Here is a 25,837-nt window from a genome sequence, read left to right on the forward strand (position 1 = left end):
GGCCCAGCCGCCGCCGCCGCCCCCGCAGCAGTTCCCGCAGTTCCACGTCAAGTCGAGCCTGCAGATCAAGAAGAACGCCATCATCGATGACTACAAGGTCACCAGCCAGGTCCTGGGGCTGGGCATCAACGGGAAAGTTTTGCAGATCTTCAACAAGAGGACGCAGGAGAAATTCGCCCTGAAAGTAGGTGTGGGGCCCGTGGGGGGGTTGGGCCGGGCTGGGCGGGGGCGCCCGGGACGCGGCGGCGGCGGCGGCGGGGAGGTCGGTCCGGTGCGAGTTTCCGGCGCCCCGGGTGGCGCGGGACTCGGCGGCCGGGACCGGCCGGCGCGCGGAGGGCTCTGCCATCTTGGCGCCCGAGCGCGCCCTGGGAAGTGCTCTCCATCCCCTCCGCCCTCCTTTCTTCCTTTCTGCGGGCACAAAAGGCCCATTACTCATGGAGCGGGTTGGTCGGTCGGTTTGGAGAAGTCGGAGCTCGGTGCTTTATTTCGCCTCGCGCCTTATTTGGGAGCCGGAATGTGTGATTTCACTTCCCTGGGCCTCACGAGGGCGGCCGCTCCGGCCCGGGAGGCGCAAGGCTGGAGATTCCGCGGGCCGCCGCCCCCCGCCCGCGCGGGGGAGGATTGTTGTGATTCGCGCCGGCCCTCTCTACCCGCGCCCGCGGGCCTCCAGATGGGCTGCGAGCAGGCCCCGCGCGCGCTCTGCCTGTGTAGCTTCACTGATCGCTGCAGGCCAGGTCTTCGCCAACTGGGGACAGTCGCTTTGGTCCTGGACGCGGGCGGCTGATGCACAGCAGGAGAACACTATTGGCTTGGGGAAACCCAGCTTTTTCTTTTCGTCCTTTTCTGAGTGGGTGTGTCGGGAGGAGCATGATGATTTAAGTGACCACACCACTCCAGAAGTTAAACACAATAGACTTGGAAGTCTGCTGCGATGGGATGGGTCCTAGGTGAAGTCTGAGTAAGTCGTTCAGGTTCACCAGAAAGGTTTTCTTCCTGGAAGGGTTTCGGGTCAAACCACATCTCTAAAGGTGACAGGGCAAGTTTGTTTCCCCTGGGGTGCCTTAATGATTGGAGGAGGAGAGAAATACTTCCTGTGTTCTGGTTTTTCTCTTCCCCTTCAGTCTGCATAGCTGGCTGGATTTCGTTTATCAAATACTAAACTGAGCTGTGTGACTTAGGGGTGGGCCTGTTAGCATATACAATCGGATGTTATAAAAACCTGGTACTTTGCAGAGGACAGGCATATCCAGTTTCTGGATTATAAGAACTCTCAAATTATTTTCATTCTGCTTTTATTCTCAGTGCTGTCAAATTTCTTTTGCTTCTTCTGTAAGCACCCCTGCCGTGGGACGGCAGTTGTTGCCTAGTTGACTGTTGGAGAGAGAATTTATCAGTGCCTTGAACGCTGTAACATTTATGCCGCTGACCTCCTGTTCCATGATGAGGGGCAGTTGGGGGAGGAGGTGTCGGGCTGACTGGCTCTGACCTTGGGGATTGGAGGTGAGTGAATACAGTTGGTTCATGGTTACTCTGCAGCTTTGAGGAAGTGATCCCCTCGCTTTCCAGGAGTGTTTTCTGTCTCTTCTGAGATGCCATCTGCCTTAGCCTGTCAGCAGTGGAGACTTTGGCCGTTCTTTCTTTTGGAAAGACTAGAGCATAAAGACTTCAGAACAAAAGCTCACAGTGTCTCCTCATTCTGTTTAGTACACACACGTGCACACAGATGCAGGAGCACCATGCTCTAGAATGCTTTTGGGTGGCAGTTCAAATTTCTGTCGTAATTAATAGGACAGAAATTTGGGTATTTTTTTTCCTTTGAATAGTTTTGACAGGAAGAATCCAGCAGTATATTAAATAGCACTTAGTTTATCCTTCCCTGGTTATAAGTAGGCGAAGACTGAAGTCAGAGTCTGTTTTGACAGGCAACTTGTTCCCAGTTGAGAAGTTGACTCAACTGTTAAGTTGTAGATTTCCCACACATCTTTGTGTTAAAACTTAATAATAGAGGAAGAAAGGAGGGACAAGGCATTTGGTGACGGACAGCAGTGTCAACAGCACTTTCCTATCCAAATATTGCCTAAGACATAATTACAGCTTTGCGGGAATCTTGTTGGAAGAATCCTGTTTCTCAGACATGCACCAAAGAGATTTCCTGATCTTAAATTTTGATTAACTTTCAAAAGTAGGAGCCTTTTGATTATAAAGCAAGGGAGGAAGTTGTGGTCAGGCAGGCAGGATTGGTGACCCCATTGGGAAGATGCCTGAGAAAAGGGGAGGAGACCTGTCCTCTGCTGAGCTGTTTCTGGGGGACAGGAAGTCTGCTTTCTCTTAGTTATGAGAGTTTATTGGAAGTGGTGGCTGCCCAAGTGCTCTGCTCCCTCTCTGTGGTCTTGTGACCTGTTTGCCCTGTGAAGTAAAATCAGTGTTTTACAAATGATCCCAACATACTCTACTGTTCTTCTGCTGCCATCTTGGAGAGCTGGTGTAGAAATGCTTTTGGTGAGTGCTGTGACCTCATCTCACCTCTCCTGCAAAGTTCTCAGTCATGCTGAGAACTTCCAGGCAGAGTTGGAAGAGATTTCAGTGGTCATCTCATCCAGCACCCTCATTTTGCAGATGAGAAAGCCATGGCCCAGAGTGAAGGAGTGTCTTGCTCCAGGTGAATAGCCATTCACTTGGCAGAGGTAGGATTAGAATCCAGGTTGCCTGACTCCTCCTCTTGGTCTGTTTCCTGACTGCAGTGATGGTGACAGGCAGAGGCTGGCTGCTGCCCCAGAGAACTGTGAGTGGGGAGCTCCGCTGCCCACAGGCTCTCCTCTGCCTGTTGGCCAGTTGGCAGTAGGTGGGTATCTGCCACCTTCTAGTCATAATCCCCAAAGCAGCAGCTACATGAGTCTTAGATCTGCAGTGACAAGCATATTTACCTCCTTTTTCCCTTTCTTAGGGAGTATGTGATATAAATCTTTATTGTTATTTGTAGAAGAATATGGGAATTCTATTATTACTTCGGCCCAGACTGCTAGTCTCAACCCTTTTATGTATTAATTGGTTGTATTTCCATGGGGTTTCTTAGCTGCTTCCTGCCTTACTGTATCATGGTAACTTTCAGGTATTAGCTGAACAAATTTAATTAAAGTCTGTACTGTTGTCCTGCTCTGCTGCGCAACACTGATTAGTTGAAGCATGTTACTGCTTTACAAAATACGGAATGTTGTCGTAACTTATCTCTGTTTATCTTTCCACTTTGTAGTGTAGAGGTTTTTTTTTTCCTTTCTCCACCAAGCCTCCTTCTTCAGGTCATCCATGTGCCTCTGTGATATGGCTTCCTTTGGTGTCATGAAGGGAAGGTGCTTAGACCCTCTCTTGGTTGGTCTGGACCCTGTTAGAGGGAAACAGAGTGCACACATCCTTCCTCGACCCCAGGCAGTGTCCTGTTCCACACAGCTCATCTTACACACTTGTGGGACTGAAGCCAGGTAGTGCAGCTGGATGAGCGGCAGAGCCTGTCTCAGGTTGGGGTGGCTAGGTGGAATGACAGTGTGAAGTCTCGCTGACCAAGCCAGCCTCTTCTCTGTCCAGTATGGTTTCGGGTAGTTTGATGAGCACTTGCTATATTTTTTGTCCTGTATAAAGCGATATATAAAATTTTGAGGGTCAAGGAACCTGTCTGGAGAAGACAAAATGAACAAACGTAGTCAACGCTGCCCCGCCAAGTATGGTTGCCACTGCCTAGGTGTGGCTGCTAAATTAGAATTAATAAACGTGAAGCAATGAAACTAACTCAGGAATTCACTCACTGGCCACATTTCATGGGTTGAGCTGCCGCATGTGTAGTGGCTGCTGGATGGAGCTCTGTGGAGGCTGTGGTGAATGAAGTTGGATATGTCGAGCAGAGGGAGGGAGTAGGAGAGGCTGGCGGTGCGGCTCAGAGATGAACCTAAGTCATCTTTGTGTTGAAATGAGTTTTAAAGTGTTTGAGGGGCTTGAGGATATTACAAAGAAAGGTTAGGGATAGCTGAAGGGGGGTTATGGAGTTTTGAGGGAAGGACCCGATTTGTGCTTTCAGAGACACTGTCCTTGTTGTGAGCAACTGCTCCATGCTGGCCTTGGTGCTGACTGGTCGACTGCAGCAGGGCTCCTGACATCATGGAGGCAGTATCAAAGCTGGATTGGCCCAGGGTCCTTTTTCACTCTTCAATTCTGGGCTTTGATAGAACTTGAAAATAATCTGGACTCTGGCTGATAGGAGGGGAAAGAAAAGTCCTCTCAGGGCCTCAGGGACACATATTGGTGGGGTCTGGGAAGCATTGGGCTTCTTTTTGGAGGATGAAAGTATTGGTATCTGTTTCAGAGAAGATGTTTCAATTGCTCAGGACCCTGAGGGATTGGATGTGTTCAGTTACCAATTTAAGAGGCAGGTGCCAGGGATTTGGAGGAAGGCCAGGAGGAGCCAAGCCTCAGGACAACTGGAAACAAACTCAGTCCCTGGCTGAATCTTGGGCCTGAGGAAGCACAGGGATGTGAGTACTTTGTGCGAGGGGGACTGTCCGCCAGAGTGGGCATGAGCACAACACCAGCACCAGCGTCTCAGTCATTCCTCATTCCTGAGCAGCCCTGGCATCTTCTGAGCTAGGAATCTCCCCGATGCAACAGGATCTGTGGCACAAGAATTGTACCTCCCTGTCTTTCTCTCCTGTGCTTCAAGCCCCGCTATGGCCTGTGTGCGGGGGCTTTTCCCCTTCTCTGTACTGCACCTTCCCAAGTGGCTTTTTGTCTTGGTGGGAGGTTGGTGGGCAGGGCAGAGTTCTTTGCTGGTGCCGCAGTTTCTTCTGTTAATGGTTTAAGGCCCAGGAGTAAAGGGAGTCACACCTTGCAGCAGTCTAGAGCCGACAGTCCTTGCCATCTTTCTTTCCTCTTTTCTTCTGCCAGAGGAAGAGGCTGGGCCAGTGTAAAAAGGTTCAGTGTTTTACTTAGTGTTGGTATCTGAGCTGTGTCTTAGCCCCTAGTTCCCTGTGACCTTCTCTGGTCTGGGTTCCTTGGGTTTTTGGTTGTTAGAGAGTGGTAGTATTGGGATTGTATACAGTCCAAAGGCAAGCCATCAGCTAGGATCCACTAACCCATCAGCAAGGATCTTTCCATATAGGTCACCTTCAGATAGGTTATTAGTAAGGAGAGGGACATGCTGCTGGACAGCTTAATGTGTACAAGGTATATAACTCAATCAGATTGTGGGGCCTTTTCTGGTCTCTAAGAAAAAACTGATGTTGATGTTATATTTTAAGATATAGGTACATATATGTGTCTCTATCTAAGTATAGATGAACCTGCTTCTAGGAGTTGTGTGCTAGATAAGAAAGTACAATAAAACACAACAAAAAACAGTAATAGTAAAACTTCAAAAATGGTTCAAGTCTTTGTGTCCTATCAAATTGTGTGACATTCCATAAGTCAGTTAAGTTTTCTGGGCCATAGTGCCCACATCAGAGCATTGGGGACCAGCAGCTCCTCAGTGCTGGCAGTGGGGTCAGGGAGCAGGCTGTACTGAAGGCCAGAAGTGGAGTGCAGGTGGGATGGGTGCTGACTTGCAGCAGTATCTGGGCCAGTGTGGATGCCCTTTTAATAGAGCGGCTCGGCTCCTGTCTATAGTTAATCGATAATCATCACTGACCAGCTGCTCCTCTGTTGTATGATGACTTGGAAAGTGTTCCAGCCAGTCACTGGCAGAAGATGGGCTTGCAAATCGGTAGAGTGTGTATCTTTTCTTCCATTGAAATCACAAGAATCATAGTGTACTGGTGGTGTGTGATAGAGATGAGGATTTCTTTATTTCCCACTCCAGACTCCCTTCTCATTTGAAGTTGGGGTGTTTGAAGGCTACTGTGATTGGCTGTACAACTTGTGCCCTGTGCAGAGCTCTTGACCAAGGGGTTAGTGTGATTACTGATAACTTGCCGAACTTTGCCTTGGTGTGTGGCTGGTTCACTCACAGGGGTGCCTTCTGTCACATCACCTCCAGACACTGCTACAGGTAAGGGGCTGCCAGAGCTGACAGCTGGGGACTGCTTCCCAGAACCAGTGAGGAAGTTAGGATTTGTATCCAAGTCTACTCAGCCCCGAAAGAATACTAGGTAAAACAAGAAATCTGGAGTCTAGGAAACAAAAGGAGGAGAGAACTCCTAGAGATGCCTGTTCTGTCCTTTCTTCTTGCTCGCTCAAGGCAAGAGCAGTGGTTTCTGCCCTGGAAGTTTGGGTTGTGGGATCCTGTGTACCAGGTTGTCTGATTTTGTTGGAAGAGGAAGGGGGGCATACAGGAAAGGGGTATGAAGTTGGGGTTGGCCTCTGGCATTGTGGAGTTCTTGGGGAGTTTACTCCCTGTTTCATTAAACACCTCTGTGTGCCAGCTGGCAGGTGGTAGGGCCTAGTACAAGGCCTCAAGGTCAGTCAGTCCCTGTTTGTATGTGATGTTCCCTTCCAGGATCAGCCAAGCTGTGTATTCATTGTACTGAGAACCCCAGCTCTCTAAAAGGGTTATATGAAAGGGCATCTTGTGCTTGAGGGATACCTCTGGGCAGCTCCTGCCTGATGCCTATGTGGAACTCATTTGAGAGGTGGAAAGCAGTGCTGGAGGTGGAAGGTTGGTGGCCCTTGTTGAAGCTGGTTCAGTCTCTGAGAAGATGATGGGATGGGGAGCTGCACTGTGGGTGACATCTCTCTTGTCTGGCTTATCTCTGTGACTGTTCTTTTGAACCTGAAGCAAAGGTGGAATCTCTCCAGTTCTGCTGAGGAGAGAGAGCTAAAAGGAGAACCACAGAACCCTCTGTGCCAGTGTCTGTACTTGGATGCTCTGTGTCTCTGTGGTGATACAGAGTTGACTACCTTGCTGTCATTGTGATCATCCATATTGTGAGGAGGCTCCCAGCCCATATTTGCCATTTGCTGCCTGGCCTCCTGTCTGGGGACTAGGACACTCAGCCCCTTTGTCCCAATGGCTAAAAATAAACCTGCCACTGCTGCAGTCTTCCTCTCACAGCCAGGCCCTGATATTTATCCCAGGTCTTCCTGCCACACTGCTGAATCGTTTATCTCATTTTTCACCTGCATCCTCCCTCTTCGCCTATCTCTTCCCGCCTGAGCTTGGAGGGCAGTTTGGAGCCAATACACTGTGCCATGTGCAGGGAAATGAGCTGTGGTTGGTGCTTCTTCAGGTGCCTGGATTCACATGGAGAAAGGCCCTGTGGTGCTGCCTTGCTCATTTCTCAGTGTGGAAAGGGTTGGACAAAGGAAGGTGAACAGGTTCTTCAGAGTTGACTGGGCCTCTAGCTCTGACATCCTTCAAGCTCCATCTCCAAGCAGGCCTGCCTGCCAGAGGCCTGTGGAGTGAGTGGGAGAACCTGCTTGGAACAGAGTCCCCTTACCCTGATGTTGGGGAGGGAGCCCGTTCCCTGCTCGCAGTGCACTCCTGTCCTGAAGCGAAGTGAACTCTCCACTTCTGTGTTGGGCTTCAGGTTACTGCATTCTCAAGTATGACCTCATCTTGCTGGCTTCCAAGAATAACTGCGCCCTGGCTTTGGGGCCTCCTTCCTGAATCTGGCCCTAGCCCCTCTGGCCCTCCCAGCTCAGCCACCTGTAGAATGTCACGGAGAGCATGAATTTCTTTTTTCCCTCTCGCTGAAGAGGCAGAGGTGTTGTGATCTCTGTGCACTGTGTGGCCTCTTCCTCTGCTGCCCGAGGATCCTGGAAACCTGTGGAGCCAGATGAGGAAAAACACAGGTAGCCGGAGCATCTGCTTAGCTGAGAGGTGCGGTACAGAGTGCTTCCTTCAGTTTCACGTTGGCATTCCCATCTCTGTGATTGTTCCAATCCCTGGACAGGTGTTGGTACTAATCATGGCACAGGAGGATTCTCTGTGTTTTCTGGGATTGAGGTTTATTTGGGGGGAAAGGGTGGGGAGAGCGGATAGGAGCCAAGAGGTAGGAGTTGGGAGCCCTGTGTCTCAGTGGTGGTACATAACCAAATCATGTCTCCCCAAGTGTCCTTTCCCTTCTGTGCCCAGGGGCCTCATTTCCTATGCAGGGGGAGGTTTTTCTGCCAAGGCCCATTGGCCTCTGCAGGGGAGGAGCTGGGTGTAGTAGCTAAGAGTTTATTTTTAACTCTGACAGAAGGAGCCCCTGTCCTTGGAAGAGTTCTTCCTTTGCTCTTCTTCCTCTGTGCCTGTGACCTTACCTGGCTTCTGTAATTCTTAGGAGAAGGCCAGTAGGATTCTAAAGAGCAGAATTAACAGGAACTGAGTCTGAACATTGCTTGTCATGCTTGGCTTCTGAAGAGCTCAGAGGGTCTGGTGGCCGGTGGAGGGGCATCAGAGAATGGCTGGTGTGTGGAACTCAGAGCATCCCAGGAATGCAGGTAGACCCTGGACTAGGCTGTGTGCCCTGGAGCTGTGCTGGAGCGGCCTGCAAGGAGTCATCTTGTGCCTTTCAGAGGCCACAGGGAGCAGATGAGCTGTATGGTGATCTGTTTTATTAATGCTCCCATTATAGAAATGCTGAGCGGTGGTGTTGTTCCCTGTGACAGCCGGGCCCACAAGTGTCATGTCCTGTTCGGCAGCGCTGTCCCTCTCAGTGACACCCTGCCCTTCATGTTCTCCCTCTGTTCCTGCATTTCACTGCCCTGACTTTGTAGACTTGCTATGATTACCTTGGCTTAGATTCTTTGAAAGAAAATAAAATTGGATTTGAGGGGTATTTAGAGAAGGAAGGAATAGAGAGAAGCAGTGGTGAGGGTTGGGGAGGTAGAAAGCACAGCTGACGCTGAGGGCCCCCGCCCTGGAATGAAGGTCCTGCCCCTCTGCTCCTTGGCATTCAGTGGGGATTAGTTTGCCCAGAGCCCAGCTCTGATCATGTAGCTTCCCAGCTTAAGCCCTTCAGTGGTTTCTTTTATCTCCTGAATTCAAGAGATCTCCAGATCCTTCCCCGATCTTCAAATCCTTCCCGGATCTCGCTCCAGTCTCTCCCCATCCCACAGTTTCAGTGATTTACATGTTGTTTCCTTAGTAGGACTCTGCTTCCCACCCCACACCCTTGCAGCTCTCTATGATTTTTGGCCCTCCCTTTGCTGCCCTGTCTGTGTCTGTCTACCTGCTACTCCACAGGTGAGTCCGGGGAATCGAGGTGCAGCTCAGCTGTTCAGCATGTGCTTAGTATGCACGAGGCTCCAGGTCCAGCCTCCAGCATGGGCTGGTGGGGTGATGAGTCTTCCATTCCTCCCCATCAAACTGCCGTGACATTCTTGTCTCTGATGGCATTTTAAATTCACTTTTCTTGGGGGCTGGGGATTTAGCTCAGTGGCATAGCGCCTGCCTGGCAAGCGCAAGGTCGTGAGTTTGATTTCTGGTACCAGAAAAAAAAAATTCACTTCTCTTGTGCAAGGTGTTTCTTTAGATATTGGATTGGGTGTTTGATAATAAGTTCCTTGAAGACTTTCTTCTTCTCCTCCTCCTCCCTCTTCTTCCTCTTTTCTTTTTTTTTTTTGCTATACTCTTATTTCCATGTAATGATTAGAGGCCCTCTTCTAAGAAACAGGGTTGAGGGCATGGCAGTTCTAGGCTCGACTAACTCTAACTCTAGCTGTGGGCTGGGTGCATTGAGCCTGAGCCAGGAGCTCATGAAGATCCTGTCTGCCTGTCCCTTTTTTTCTGTCTGCTGGAAGTTGCTCCCACAACAGCTTTCTGGGCCTTTCTTCCCTCCACCCACTTGCTGCTACCGACTGGCAGAGGTACCATGGGTTTCTGTGAATGGAGTTCTCATTCAAATTCTCAAAAGAGAATTGCAAGAACTGATGCTTCTCCTCCTCCCCTCCCCCCCCCACCCCAGGGCCCCTCCCTTTCTTGTTTTGTTACGGAGATGACCCTTTTGCCCATTGTAGAACATTAACTGAGGGAGGGACAGGTGGAATATGCCAGCTTTCCTACAGTTGTTGGTGTTTACTGGTTAGCTTCAGCCACACAACAGGAGCACACAGATGCAGCCTGTGGTCATCTAGTGGCTGGCCTTGTGTCTGCCTATGTGTTGCAAGAGGGACCAGCATTGAGCACCAAGTCCCAGGGACTGTGGTTAGAGCCTGGAACCTTTCCAGGCCACTTATCTCCATGCACAGCAGACTTGTGCAGGGTGGAGGACCTGAGGGACCTGGCTCTCTTCCCTACTGTGTGTCCCTGAGCATATGCAAGAGCCTGTCTGGACCTTAATTGTCTCCGTGGCTTGTGATCGCAGGGATCAGAGTGACTTTGCAGGACTTCTGCCCTGACTTCATTGTTCATCACTGTTGCTGCAGTCCTGCTGCTGGGAAGATGACCTGCTGTTGGGACGGAAGTGGTCAGTTTGGGTCCTAGGCGGTCCTGGGGCAGAGAGCCATTCTCTCAGTTTCTGCAGCCCAGTGTTATTTCATGCTTCTCTTGAAAGACAGTATTTTTATTCATTCACCCAGTCTTTATAAACATTTATTCTCCTCCATGCTTGCCTCCTCCTGTCATCTTTGCTGACTGATCATCAGGAGGTCCAGATAGGATGAGCTCAGAACGGAAGAGCAGTCAGGACCATTTCCTTGGGTTCAGACCCCCTTAAAATGCTTGCTATATAAGATGAGAAGAATTGAGAACAATGAGGGTGGATTGTGTCCAGCAGCTTAGACTGGATCCTGCCTTTCTAAGCAGGATTTGCCTTAGGGTGCTTTCTAGCCTCCTGAGAGCCAAAATAACTTACTACTCAAAGTTAATTAGCAATTCAAAGAAGGACTTTTTGGCTTCCCTAAGGATAGATCAGAACAGCAGATACACTTTGATACTTTCAGATCCCAACTCTGAAGGGTTCTTGGGTCAGTCACTAGTCCTCACTGAGCAAATACTAAGTTCTGAATCAGGCATTTTATGTTTTGCCCAACACCCTTTTAATCCTTGAAGTAATACTGCAAAATAAATTCCCCCTTTTTATGGCGAAGGAAACATGTTCAAACATGTTCAGAATAGCTCATTAGCAAGTAATTATTGAATGTCTACTGGGCACTAAGCATTATTTTAGGATCAGTGTAAAAGACAAAAACCACAATCCTGCCTGCATGGCACTTGCAGTCTAGCAAGGGAAGACAGATGGACCATAATCATTGCATGGCACAGCTTGTCTGTGATGGTAGGTACAAAGAAGAAAACAGTGGGAAGGAGCCCTGGAATGCTGGGAGTGTGTGCCTGGCATCATGGTTGTACTTGGCAGATCAGGGAAGGCTTTGCTGAGGAGGTAACTATTTAGACAGCCTTGGAGACGCATGTTTGGGGTACAGGAGGGGGTGCCAGACAGAAGGAATAGTAGTAAATGCAAAGGTCAGAGGCTATAAGTGAGAGCACCTAACTCTAAAACACAGGCTCTTTATGTCTTTCTAGGAGTTCTTCCATATCCCCGTTAGGATGCACTATGCAGCCCAACAATTTATGTTTTATCAAATAATTAATTTGATGGGATGCTTATTTTGTACAAATTGCTGCACTGGTAAAATAGGCCCTGCCTTTGGGAACTTAAGTTCAGAGGAGGAGTGATCACCTGTGAGTATAATGCACATGAAAGAAGTCTGCCTCTCAGACTTCTCAGATACCTTCCCATTTGAACCTCGTGGGCCAGGCGCTCTGTGGTCTGAAGAAAGGTTAGAGTGGGTGGTAGGTGAGGGGCAGAGGTCAAGGAAGCAGAGGTGCATGCTGGGCTCTCCAAGGTGGGGAAGGAGAGGGTGGGCTCACTTTGCCTGGTGTGGTGGGGTGGGGATGCACACCTGAGACCCATCCTGTGAGGGTGCAGATGAAAGTGCGGTCTGCAGCCTGGTTTCTGAGAAGGGGAGGGACTTGCTGGGTGTTAGGCTGAGGAGGGACAGATGGTGTTTCCCCAGGTCCTGTTCTGGTAATGGAAGGGCTTGGAATTGGGTGTTAATAGACCATCGCAAAGAGAGGGGAGAGGAGCTAACAAAGCAGGTACTGAGAAATAAATGATTGGGCTAAGGCTGTGGCAGAGGTTTTCATGTTCCTTTGGGCCCTCATAGAATCCCTCTTATTTCAAAGTATGGGGCCCCTCCTGTGCTTAGCCCTGGGGTGGGGGAGTGAGCAGTTTCACAGGAGCCCTGGGGGCTCTGTGGCCCCGTGGCCTCCTGCATGCATCTCTGGAGCTGGGTGACTTGAGGGCAAGGCTCTGGCTGGGAAGGAGCTGTCGGTTAACGCTGATGGGAAAGTGAAGCAATGGGTTGGGTCTGTCTTTTCCTGAGCGTATGCTGTGACAAGGTTGCAACATGTTTTTTTTTGTTTTTCTTTTTATAGAGTAAGGTAGAAGGAAAAAAAAATTTCCAGTAATTTCAGAAAAAGGACTTGGTTTTTGATGTGGTTATGGCCCCTGCCCCCATGGTGTCCCTTGCGTGTAATATTCCTTTTGCCTTTTTCTTCGTCTGTTCCTTCCAGTCTTCCTACTGTGAGACTAGTTCTCTGCAGCAGTCTGGCTGTGGCTCCTGAGGGGAGGAGCTGAGGTTGGACTGGGAGAAGCTTGAGAAGGCGCCTCATCCATGGTGCCTGGGTGGCCGAGAGAGGTCTGTGTGGCAGTGTGCACCTGCGAAGCTGCTGGCTGCCTCTTCCAAGCTGCTAGGAGCTGTTTGAATAGGACAGGTGGTTCCTGGTGCCTACCTGGTTCGTGTGTACTTAGTGTCCCAGAAGACTGAGGTAGATAACCACTTTGTTGGTAGCTTCAGACTGTGTCTGGGTAGCACTGGGGGAAAGGGCCCTAAGTATGTGTTGGAGGCAGAAACCAAGCCTGGAAGACCACACATGTTCATCCAGAGTCCTTGGCTGGTTTGATTTTGGCCTTTGTGTTGGAGCTGGGCAAGAATCCAGTTGTATTTGGAAAAGTACAGATGATAAATTTTCCTGATGAAAACTTTTGAAGTCTGAAGAGCAGTAGCACTGACTTCTTTTCTCTTTTCTTCTTCTCCACGCCCCCCTCCCCTTTCTTTTTGGGTGAGATTCATTTCCTTTTCCCATGGCTTTCTGTACCTTAATGTAGCCCAGAAGTGCCAGTACAATTCTGAGTAAACAAAGCAGTGTTGTAGGTCATCCCTGAGAAGGGGCAGGCCTGCTCTAGGAAGCTGGGATGTGGCAGCAGGCCTGTGTCACTGTTGGTGTTAATTGCTTTCCTGGCAGAAAAGGGTAAAGTTCAGAGGAGTGAGAGTTTTGTTCGGGTGCTTTGTTCCTTGTACCTGTTGCATCAGGTTCAGGGACACAGAGCTTCTTTCGTCGGTTTCCTTTGACAGTGATCTCTGGTCTTCAGGCTAGAGGTGTGCTCAGAGAGCATGGTGGTGGAGGGCATGTGGCCAGAACTGGCTTGTTTTCTGGTCCCACAGTGACTACGTTGCCCTTTTCCACAGGAAGCTGCCCTGGCCTGGTAGCCAGTAGCCACATGTGCCTGTTTAAATTAACATTACAATTAAGTAACATTTAAAACCCTGTTCTGCAGACACCAACCACATATCCAATGTTCTGTAGCGAGCTGATGCACAGGGAACATTGCATCCTCTCCGGATGTCTCTTAGCACAGGATTCTGAGATAGTTATTCTACTCCTGGGTAAGGCTTCACCTGTGCTGGAAGGGAACCTGTGGAAGGCTTGAGACCCTGGTGAGAGTGCAGATAGAAGGCCATCATTTAGAAAAGGATCTTAGCATTTAGTTGAGCCGCTCAGGACTGCATCCTCACATGGAGGTGGTCATAGGGTCCCTGGGCTCCCAGCCCAGGCTGATCTCTTGTGGGTGATGTGCAGGGACAGTTCCCTGGGCAACACCCTTGCATCTCATCGCGTCCAAGACTCTACAGCGTTCAGGAATGTATATTTTTAGTATGCTTCCCAATGACCATTATCTGGATTTGGTAACCACCCATCTAACCTGTGCTCAGATTTCTGTAGTGATGGAGAACTTACCCCTTTTCAAGACAACCTTATTGTTATAAAGGTTAATGTTGGTACATTTCTGTATTTACTGAGTCAAAAACTTGGTTTTGTGACCTTGTAAAACCCTTTGGTACTCCTGGCCTTCCCCAGACCCTTACAGAATGTGTCACCTCCATTGCTTTCGTTTAGGCTCAGCAGATATTTAAGTATCCTGCGACATTGTTCCTGCCACTGGGAGTCAAGGCACATCTTGCCTCGTTTGCCAAGACCTCTAGGGAGATACAGAGACAGGGCATCACTCCCGTGATCCTTCCAGCTGTTGGCCTTGCTGAGAGATGAGAAAAGGTGTGAGTCTTACAGGGAGAGTCCCAAGGCCTGTCCAGCTGGTGTGGGCCACGTGTCCCCTCTACCTCTGCATCCTGCTGCTGTTGGGATGCATCCTTAACACAGGCTTTTCAGGAGCACTCACCTGGCTTTCTTCAAGGCATTGGGGGATTCAGATATCCAGTCCTGTTCAGGTATGACCACAGACATTGCTTCCGTTCAAGAGACCTTACGTAGACCTCCTCTTACCTTCATGAAGCACGGACTCCTCATGTCATGTGAGCAAGCTGAATTTGACCTTTCTTTCTGCCCTGAACCTTCCAGGACATCAAACACTCCTTCCCACCCTGCTGTGCATGCTGATGCTTCTTTGTCTTCTCGTGGGTCCTCCATGTGTTCATCCTTCCATCCCCTTTCTAGTGAAATTGTGGTATACCTTGAGGCTCATGTAAGACTTTACCTGCCCACACCTCCAATTCCAGTCAGAGCCAACTGTGCTAGATGTACCAGGGGTAGCTCATACTGCCTGCAGAGTTGCTATGAATTTGAGTGACAGCCACCACCATGTCCTCCCTTGTTAAACTGAACTCCTTGAAGTCAGAGACTGTCTCATTGGCTTGGTATCCCCAGGTGTGTACATCGTGCCTGGCACTTCATGAGGTGCAGTGCATACTACATGAGTGGATCCATTTTTGGCCTGTTTCTTTTTGGATTCTCATGAAGCTGCTACTGGGGAGCTGAAGCCCTTCCCTCACACCAGTGTTCTTGTTGTAAGTAGCCTGCAGCTGATCAGCTCCAATGAGAAAAGTGCTACTTAGCAGCTGATAATGAACAAGCAAGGCAGGAGGCTTTTGCTGCTTCAGAGGCAAAACTGGTATTTAAACAATACAGTTTTTTAAATCAAGCATTAAAGTGTCAGCTTCAGAAGCAGCTACTTCCAAACAACTCCACCCAGTTATAGAAGATAATTGGAATAGTGAGCTGAGCCAAAGAATTCTCTTAGCCTGGAGAAGAGCCCAGAGGGAAGGAGCCTGGGCAGGGTGTTGGCAGGAGCCTGGCAAGGACGCCATCATGACTTCCCTCTTTCTCTAGGACATGGGGCTGGGGCGGCCTGGGGATGGGAAGGGACTGCAGTAGAAAGGCAGGTAGTGATCACTTCACTCCCAGGGTCTTGGATTGGACTAATTATGCCAACTGGGCAAAAACAGAAATTGGGAAATACGTAGGAATAAACTCCAGCCTTTATCCTAAGGTAATAAACAGCATGTTTTAAAAAATAATTTTTATTTTTCAATAGGGATCCCTCGGCACTGCCTCGTGATACCTCATCTTGTTTGCTTCTGATACTACTGGGAGGAGGAGAGGGGCACCTAACATTAGTGCCTTCTCCCTTCTAGGTCAGAGCCACAGCAGGAGGAATCCCATACACCCCCCCCACCCCCCGTCCTGGGAATCAAAACTCACCACCTCATGCTTGCCAGGCAGGCTCTGTGCCTCTGTGCTAAATCCCCAGCCCCTTCCACAACCTCTTGATCGTACCCAGACACTAATGGCAACTGGCATCACTGAAGGCATCCGAGCAGCACGCTGGGAACAGCCCAGGCTTCAGAGCAAGGGCAGCCTGCCTGGGAGGCCACGGCTTCCTGTGCCAGGGGTGGGGCTCTGGAGTCCCTGTGACCTGGACGTGGGACACAACTGCTTCTCTTGTGGGTGGAGTCCAGTGGGGGACCCTCTTTCAGAATCTGCTTTGTTAGGAGCAAAGCAAAAAGCCCGCCCCAGGAAGCAAAGAGGCCACCAGCAGGGTCTTTTCCCCAAGTTCATCTCACGGTACAGGGGCTGTATTTTTCCATCCCAAAGCCAGAGTTTAACAGTTTTCTTCAGCATGGAGGGGTATTGCTTTCCAGTCCAAAGGAAAATCTGAGCTATCTGGTTTGAATATGAAATTTCTGGGAAATTTTGAGTACTTGTGCTATGCCTGAGTGCCTGTCCTCATTGTTACCTGCCCATCTTTATTTGGCCCGCAATGGAGGGGAGCTGGATGGGAAGTGTTCACGCCCCTGGCCGGTTAAGCTTCATTGGCCTTCTTCTTCTTTCAGGTTTCTCTGTTGAAATTAGTAGTGTTGGCGGTTGTGCTTACCCAGACCATGCGCAATGGTTATGTTGTTGACTTCCCAGCGAGCACGAGTGTGTACATTGAGCACGAGTGTGTACATTGAGCACGGTCACCCGCTTATCCATATGGCCAGTTGTAAAGCAGCTGGTGAGGTGTGAGGTAGGGGAGGATTTGATAAGGGAATAGAGTCTATTGGCTCAGCTGGGGTCAAACCCTTCGCCTTGGTGGCAGAAGCACAGCCAAGGTTGGCTTGAGTATGTGCCTGGGTTCAGGTTCATCTTACGAACTTCTGATGGTCTGTTCAGAAGTGTCCTCACCACTGGGCCTGTATAATGAAGAGAGCACTAGTGCACTGTGTGTTCGCCAAGCTGTTTGTTCAGCTGCTGATGAGTGGAAGCTGATGGAAGGGAAACATGGAAGCAAGGCATTTCTTAATACTCCAAATGGTAGAAGAGCTAGGTGCGCCGAGGAAGGAGTCACTCATTTCCCCAAGTACTGGTACCAGTCCTGAGATGCTCTGTGATGCCATAAACTGGGAGCGTTCTCTGTGCACATTGCTCTGTTAAATCCTCTGTGATGTTCTGCATTAATAGACTGTTTATTTTACCTAGTGTTTCTGACACACAGAATTCTTTTTTTACATTTTGCAGGATACTATTTGAGAAAGGGCAGTACAGTGTCCATCCTCTGGGAGATCTGTCCAGTGATTTAGATAAAAAAGTCACCTGACTTGGGTCAACACAGGTCTGAGAGGCTTGAAAAGAAGGTGTATGTGTGCTGTGTGCTGGGAGGTGTGGTAGAGGAGGGCCCAGCAGGTGGCTTCCATTGAAGCTTGCAGTGTCCGCATCCCTGTTGGCTTTGTGCTTCTGGAGAAGCTTTTGTCCTGCCTTGAAAACACTGAATAGCAGCTACATCTGTCATGCCTGGGAAGCCTCAGTTTGCAGTGTAGGGAGTGAATGAGCAGTCAGCAGACATCCATCCCTGCTTGAGGCCCCGGCTGCCTAGAGCTCCTGGGTATTGGAGCAGGGAGGGGCTGGGGACCCTGAGGCAGCTGCTTGCTAATTCTGGGAGTGGAGGGGAGCAAGATTTATAGCTCCCTTATCTCCCTGCATTCTCCTTTTCTGGGGGAGATTGTCTGGGCTCTTGAAGGACAGCTAGCAAGAAGCAGGTGGGTTGATTTCCTTCCCTCTCTACCAGTGACCTACCTAGCAGTGACCTAGGGCAGAGACACTTAGGTGTCTAGTACCTGGGGGAGTTGAGATAAAGGCATTCTGATTGAAATTTAGGGATGAATTCAGAGCTGTGAGATAGATTTACTGAAGTTGGTGTAGTTTTTAGTATTGGTGAGTCTTGGCCAGATTGCTTTTAGACCATTGGTGATGGAAAGGAGGTATGAATGAATGGTCCCCAGATGGCTAGCTCCCTGAGAAATGCCTGGGAGGCTTCGCCGGATTCTTCCCTTGGCACAGACCCAGGCCAGGGGATTCCCAGGGCCTGTTGCAGGCCTCAGGGCCCTTCTGGCATGGCTTTGGCTGCCAGGGTTATTTCCAAGGACACTGGGAATGAGAACAAACAGGAATGTAGGGTGGGAATCAGTCACTCTTCCTGGGGATTGTCCTCCTTCAGCGTTGGGAGACACCGGTGTAACGAAGGCAGAGCCAGGATTTCTGATCTTGTGCCTCCTTTATTGATTGATTTAATTCTAAGGCAGCTCCTCCTCCCTCTCCCCACAGCGTGTGTGTGGGGTTAGTCTGTCCTTGGCAGAAACTAGGCCGAGGCGTCCTCTGCCGCCCAGTCTGGCCTGCTCCCTGCCTTTCTTTAGCTCCAGCCAAAGGCCTGGTCTCTCAGGTGGGGGAGGAGCAAACTCAGTCCAGGAGGGGTTTGCCCTTCGTTAGAGGACAAAGGTCAGATGCTGTTCCCCAGGCTACCCCTGTCCCGGAAGTCTGGGTGGGCCAGTTTTGTTTTGAGAAGCGGCAGTGTTAACCCCTGCTGCCAGCTAGGGTTGTGCTTGTAATCTTCTGGGCCCCAGCATTTCTGGAGGGGCCATCAGCACTGCCCCTGCCCTCTTGCTATGACTTCCAGGGAGGGAACCCTTGACCAGAACCTCTGAGTTCATTGAGGTGAGGCGGGAGGGTGGAGAAGGCCTGTAGGCCTGAAGGAAGCTGGGAGGACTCCTCCTCCCTGTATCAGGTGAGGGTGCATCAATGCTGCAGCCGGACCCTCAGGTCTCTTTTAGACAAACTGATCATGATGGAAATTCTTTGTTACCCCTCAGCAGAGCTTATTCAGACATCTTCAGTTTTTTCAGGTCAGGCATTGGCTGGGCTAGATGCCTTTGACCTGCTGTGTCCCAACGTTAAAAGCAGGGTGATTTCTAAGCCCCATCCCGTCTCTCCCTGTGCAAGTTCTCTCCTCACCTGCCCTTCTTTCATCTGGATCAGGCAAGTGGACATTTGTTCCTGTGTGTAGTAGGTGTGTAATTTGGGTGGGGGGGCTTTACTCTCGCTCTCCTTTTTCACATAGGTCCTACCCTTGCTGGGCCCCCATTCCCTTTTGTGGCCTTGCTTGCAACTGTGGCACATCTGGACTTCAAAGTGTGTCCTGTTGTTCTGCATGGGGAGGATCCCAGATTTTCCCCCAGTGATTGGCCATAGTTATTCCAGGTGCAGAATGGGACTTCCCAGTGCTCAGGCACTCTGGAGATTTCCTCTGAGCCCCCCGTTTCAGAGTCCTGACCTCCAAGCAGTCTTCCCACCCTCTACCTCCTCCCCAAGGAGAGTGGTGAGAAGGAAGTCCTGCTGGAGATTGTTTGTGGTTTGTGAGGTAATAGTCTTTGGCTTGAGAGACATATATATCCTTCTTCTTTAAGGTGAGGCTAGAAATACTGGATGCTTGGGTTTCCTTGAAGCCAGAGTGGCTGAGACTGAGAAAGAAGGAGCTGATTGAGAGTACTGAAATCTGGGAGGGGTTCCTTTTAGTCCCCTGTGCTTTTCCAGGGCATCTTCAGTGTCTGCTTGGATAGACTAGGAGGTAGCTTGTACAGAGGAGGAGACAGTCTGTAGGTACTCAGCAAGGTAACTGCAGAACTGGGCTAGAACCGATCACTCTGCCTTCTGGCATCTTCTCTCTCACTTGGTAAACTCCAGTGTATGTGCCTTTGAGGTGTAGGGCCATCAAGTGGATAAACCATACTATAGAAAATTGTTAGTCTTGTGTGTGGTAAGATATAAATGAGCAGTGTCATTGGGGGCAGGGGGGGAGGTAGAGTAGGTAATCTCAAAATTATTGAAATTGGACTTTTCAAATATTAGTGAATTCTTTTTCTCCAGCAGATATATCTCTTTTATTCTTTTGGGTTTTCGTAATGTTGTGTGTCTCAGAAACCTTCTGGGTATGGGTATGGAGGCGTAGGGTTGGGAGAAGAGACCTCTGCTCATTGATTTAGTGTTTGCTGGCTCATCTACCAACTGCATCGTCCCCATGTTGACAGTGGAGAGCTGCTTGTACCCAGGCTCTTTCTTTGAGGACACATTGACAAAACAACAGGCTTCTTGCCTTTGTTAAAAGGATGAAACCTGTCTGAAACTGCTGGAGCTCTGAGCTGTGATTGGCACATGCATTCTTTGGTTCCTATCTAGAAAAGTGGTTTTCATAGATGCTGTGAAGAGTAGATGCTCAGAGCTGGAAAGCACATGGGATCTTTTATGGGGAGCCTTTCCTTGTACATGGATCTCTTCAGCACAGGCCAGAAGGACAGGGATTTGTCCCTGATCACACACACAGTCTCATAGTGACAGAACTGGTCCCATAGGAATGAGAGTTTATGACTGCAGAGTTCTGAACACCAGCCTCCTGAGTGTTTCTTCTTAGCCAATACTGCCTCTTCCCACATCAGCTTGGCTTTTTGCAATTCTGACCTTGAGAGGTCTTTGTGGAGGTTGAAACATCCTCTCTTCCTCTTGTACTCTCCTCCCATGACCTTCCAACCACCGCTTTCCCTTTTGGTTCTTACTACTGGCTGTCACTTCTTCTCCTCCACGTTTGATTGTGAAACATTTCACTTGTGTGGTAAACTTGAAAGAATTGTACAGTGAACACCCATATGGTCAACATCGAGATTCTGCCATTCACCTTTACTGTGTATTTGCTTTATCAGGCTTCCTTCCATCTACAGTCCAGTCTTATTTGGGGAAGCATTTCATAGTAAGTTGCAGACATCAATATGTTTCACTCTGAAACATTTTAGCACATGTAAGCATTAAGTAGAGCTCAGTATTCGTGCATGCATCTTTTGGGAGTGTGTTAAAATTTATTTAACTGAAATGTGTAAGTCTTATGTTAGTTACTACAGTGTTTGGTGAGTTTCGATGAATGTCTCCATGTGTGCAACTCAAACTTCTGCAACACGTAGGACAAAAAGTTTTATTGTCCTAAGAAGTTCCCTCATGTTCCTACCTAACCATTCCATTGGAGAAAATCATGATTCTGAGTGTTTTTTTCACCATGGTTTTGGTTTTCCTGTTTTGGAACATCATACAAATGGGACAGTCAGTCTGAACTCTTTTGTGTGAGGTTTGCTTGTTTTGCTTCTTTTTACACTAAATAGAGTTCCATTGTCCTGATATGATATAATTTGGCTATCTCTTCTCCCTGTTGATGGGCATTTGAGTTATTTCCAGTTTTTGACTATGATGAATGAAGCTCCAAGGAACATTCTTGCACAAGTCTTTTTGTGGATGTAATGTTTTCATTTCACTTGGGTAAATACTTAGGAGTGTGAGTGCTGTGTTACAGGAGGCGCCTTGCTTCTTGTTCCTCCTGTCTGGCTCTCTGCTCTCATGTACTCTATACTTGAAAATGTGACTATGATTTTTGCTCATCTAGGTGAATGTCTTAGCCAAAGTCTGATTCCTCTTGAGCGCTCACCAGACTCCTCTGCTCTACTGATGTCAGGGAGAGAGGATTGAGTGTCTTAAAGGTTCCTACTATGGTAGAGGAGCTCCTGGAATCCCCTTGAGAAACCACGTGGGACGGGGTCCATTCAGGCTGTTTTCTGTAACAGCTCTGTAGAATTATTTTGGATTTATCACACCTGGTCCTTCAGTTTCCTTCAGGATTTATCTCCCTTGGGCCAGTGGCCCCCACTCATTGAACTGTTTTTCACATGTCATGGTTCTCAGGTCCATTACACTCTTACTGCGGCAAACTTGAAAGAATTGTACAGTGAACACCCATATGGTCAGCCATCTAGATTCTGCCATTCACCTTTACTGTGTATTTACTTTATCCAGCCTCCTTCCATCTTTCAATCTCTCTGTCCATTTACAGTCCAGTCTTATTTTGGGGGAGCATTTCATAGTAAGTTTCAGACATCAGTGTATTTCACTCCCAAACATTTCAGCATTTGGAAGTTTCAAGCTCTTTCTTCAAATGGCTTGCCCAGAACTGAGCGCTGGAGTCTAGATGTGGTCTAGATGTGGATTATAGATGTGTGAGAAGTAAACACAGAGCATGGTTGGATTTGGATCCCTGCCTTGATCTGGGTACTTGATCTGTCACTGAGCTGAACATAATACTTCTTGCTGGCCACAGCATCATGTCCGATCACATGAATAATTGTCAAAAGTACTACGAATGTAAGGTTGTGTTAAGGTGCTTATCTTGAAGTAATCTCAAGTGTCTGATACTATAGCGTTGTGTACTGTGTACTTGTCATTGTTTCATTTAATCTTTGCCATCACCTGATGAGGAAGGAATTAACATCAACTTAGTAAAAACTGGTTGAAAACAGTAGTTTTTAGCTTTGGTATTAGTGATCTTTTGGACTAAATATGTCTTTGGTGGGGGAGTTGTCTTGCGCTTTGTAGGAATTAGCAGCATCCCTTGCCTCTACTCTCTAGATGCCAGATGTGAAGTTGTCTAATTGTCCCCACAAGTTGTGAAAATCAAAAACTTCACTGGACATTACCAGATATTTCCTGAGGGCAAAATTAGCGCAGGCTGAGAACTGTTTCCAAGGTGTAGATCTTCCCAAAGGGTAAACTTAAGTAGTCAAGTCACTAAAGAGTCATATATTTCCTGAGTATGGTCTTCGCAGTCTTCTTTTTTTTATGTTTGTAATATGCATGAGTTTCATTAGACGGTGCCAGTCCCCCAACAACAATGCTTGAATTTCATTTGCTGTGGTACGTTAGCTCTGAGTGATTGCGTGGAGTATAAACTTTGCTGTTAATGCTCCAGTCCACAAGTCACTGTGTACATAACAGATGCTCACAGTGGTCACAGGCTAATCATGTTTCTTCTTTAAGAGCCAGTGATTGGTCATTGCTTATCTGTTCATCTCACACACAGACAGGAAGGTGTATGGTTGTGTTGCCTCCTTGGGAAATTCAGGTGAAGATTTATAAAAAGTGGGCAATCCATAGAGGGAATTGGCCAGCGGCATGAAATTTCAGCAAAGAAATAAAAAGTGGTAATGTTGGAAGTGAAGTCAGAACCAAATATAATGGGATTATAGAATAAACAGCTGGTCATGGGAGTGGGGACACTGTTGCTGCCCAGGGTTCTGTGTGTGCGGACAGAGGAGCTTGGAGGAGGTGGCAGCACCGAGAGCTCATTGAGGGGAGTGGTTTTGATTGAGGTGAGGTGCTCTGGGGAGACTTCATAAGAACGGAGATGCTTCTCTATAATGAGCATACAAAGGATAAAATGTCAGAAGTGGATCCATAGGAGCATGAGCACATGAAAGCATAGAAAAGGTGTTCACTTTCAGCGTCTGCAAAATGATGAGACAGCAAGCACTGCCCACAGGACTCGGAATGGGAATTTCACGGAGAAGTAAAGCACTTATTCTCAGTGTCTCAAGTGTTCTAAATTACAGTAACTGTCTTAGGTACTTTTCTTGTTGCTGAGACAAAATACTCAATTCCCAAAGTTAAGGGAGGAAAGGTTTGTTTAGCTCAGTTTGTAGAGGTTTCAATCTGTAATCTGCTGGCTACGTAGGGTGGCATAGGGGCAACCGTTTATGGCAGTGGATGACAGCAAAAGCAGCAAAAGTGACACAAGTGTCTTTCTGTCCCTTATGTTGATTCCAGTCTACTGGGATTAGAGTGGTGCCAATCCAGTCAGTGGACTGATTAGAGTGGTGCCAATCCAGTCAGCGATAACCCACCCTTAATCCCAGTACCCTTTTAATCTTTGCATTGCACTATGAATCAGTCACACTATCTAGATTCAGTTACCTCTGAAAAAGCCCCATCTAAAACTGCATGAGTCTTTGGGGGAACATCTAGGCACAAACCATACCAGTAACTAACTGTATGCTTTACTGTTTATAACTCAACAGTATTTTCATAGTGTTTTGGCAAAAAAATTTTAAAGGTCATGAAACAGTTATGATTTTTTTCAGTGATGATTAAGATTGCTTTGCATAGCCATTTTTATGGTTTCACATGGCTGTGCAAACCATATGTACACACATGTGCACACACATTTCTTTTGCTTTTTCAAAACATTTTACAAGCTGGGCATGGTGCACAGGCTTGTAATCCCAGCAATAGGGCAGCTGAGGCAGAATGATGGTTGTGAGTTTGAGGCCAGCCATGAACTACAGAGTGAGACCCATTTAAAAAAAAATTTTTTTTTTACAATAATAGGATCATATTAAGATCGTATTATATATCAAATTGCAGCTTGCTTTTTTTCATGGATGAATGTCTATTTGAAGGGCTTTTGATATCTGTATCTAGATCTACTTCTTTTTTTGATAATTGCATATTATCTTATGGTATGAATGTACAATAATTTACTTTACTGGTTTTTATGCATAGATACTTTATTATTTCCAGTTTGAAATAGGCAGTGCTAAAGTGGAGATCTTTAATGGAGACTGTTACTGCCTTAATGGATGAGGATAACAGAGTTAGAATGTGAAGCAGCTGGTTAAGGCCAGGCAGACTACCAAGTTTAAAGCTGGTGTTTGAAATTGGGGCAGTCTAATTTCAGACTTTTGCTTATGACCACAATGCTCTACACTTTCTCTTTCCTTTTCTTAGAAGCAACTTTTAATGACAAAAACAACGAACAATAAAAGTTTATTGAGCTAGGAACAATTCTAAGTGCAGTTATGTTGTCATAATTAACTAAACAACAGCCTGAAGAGGTACTGCTTTTATCCTTGAATTATGGCTAAGAATACTGGAGGTGTAAGGAGGCTGGGACACTTGTCCTGGGTCCCACACTGGTTGGTGGTACTGTGTCCCCTGCCCAGGTAGTCTGGCTTTTGGCAGAGCCTTTGCTCTCACTCAGTGTTCATGTTATTCAGTTCTGGATTAAGGAAGTTCTCTTCCTACGTTATTGTGAATGATTGTTTTTATTCCTAGCATAATGACTTTTAAGCAGGGTAGTTTTGGCTCATTTTGCTTTCTCTCCTTGGCAGTACTGGGAGTTGAACACAGGACCTTGCACATGCTAGGGAGGCATTATACCACTGAGCTACATCCTTAGCCCTTTTAATTTTATTTTGAAACAGGATGTCCCTAAGTTGCCCAGGCTGGCCTGGAACTTGAGGTTCTCTGGCATCAGTTTCCTGAGTAGCTGAGATTACAGGTGTGTGCCAGCACGCCCCACTCCATATTTCCTCCTGCTGTAATCTTCTAAAAACCAGTTTCCTAGCACATTGACAGTCTCTGATGTATGTATATATGTCACTTGCAGGTTTGGTAAGAAGAAGACAGCCCAACCTCCTATCTACCAGCAGGAGGAACTGTCTTTTAAATAACACCAGTGAGTGCTGACCTAGGAGTTTAACAGGATTTTATGGGAATTATATTAGTCAGCTTTCCTGTTGCTAGGATGAAATACTTGACACCTGCAACTTAGAGAAGGAGAGGTTTATTTTGGCTTATGGTTTTCAGAGCTTTCCGATCAGTGGTTGGCTGGCTCCAAGGCAGAACTGACATGGTGGAAGGGTGTGGGAGAAAAGTGCTGCTCACATGACAGTGGCCAGGAAGCAGATTGAGAAGGGAGGATCCTAGAACAAGAACACACCCTTCTGGGTCACACCATGTTTGACCTGTCTCATTTGACCATGTTCCATCTTTGGACATTTGAGACTTTGGGGAGGTATTTTATTTGTTTATTTATTTTATTTTATTTTATTTTTCTGGTTTTTCTCCAGTACCGGGAACCGAACTCACGACCTTGCGCATGCCAGGCAGGCGCTTTTGCCGCTGAGCTAAATCCCCAGGCCCTAGGGGAAGTATTTTAGATCTAATCCCTAATGGGAATACATTGAGAGGAAAGAAGGACTATTTTGTTGTACATCTTTTATTAGTATATGTTCGCAGTCCATGGTGATCTACATTCTTTTTTTTTTTTTATTTTAAAGAGTAAAAGAAGGATAACATAATAATAGGGGGGACTTAGCAAATTACAGACAAAAT

At 47.8% G+C, this 25,837-nt stretch overlaps 1 protein-coding gene across 1 annotated transcript in view; it reads left to right on the forward strand.

The window, feature by feature from the left end:
• The window catches only part of Mapkapk2 (mitogen-activated protein kinase-activated protein kinase 2), a gene marked incomplete at its 5' end in the record, with an annotated part of 44,620 nt that continues 18,783 nt past the window's right edge, over window positions 1-25,837 (forward strand). Inside the window, 1 exon segment of the mRNA XM_005375484.2 lies at window positions 1-184. Within this exon segment, the coding sequence (XP_005375541.2) occupies window positions 1-184 (184 nt within the window).

Source organism: Chinchilla lanigera, unplaced genomic scaffold, assembly GCF_000276665.1.
Source record: "Chinchilla lanigera isolate Chin_1 unplaced genomic scaffold, ChiLan1.0 scaffold00005, whole genome shotgun sequence".
NCBI lineage: Eukaryota > Metazoa > Chordata > Mammalia > Rodentia > Chinchillidae > Chinchilla > Chinchilla lanigera.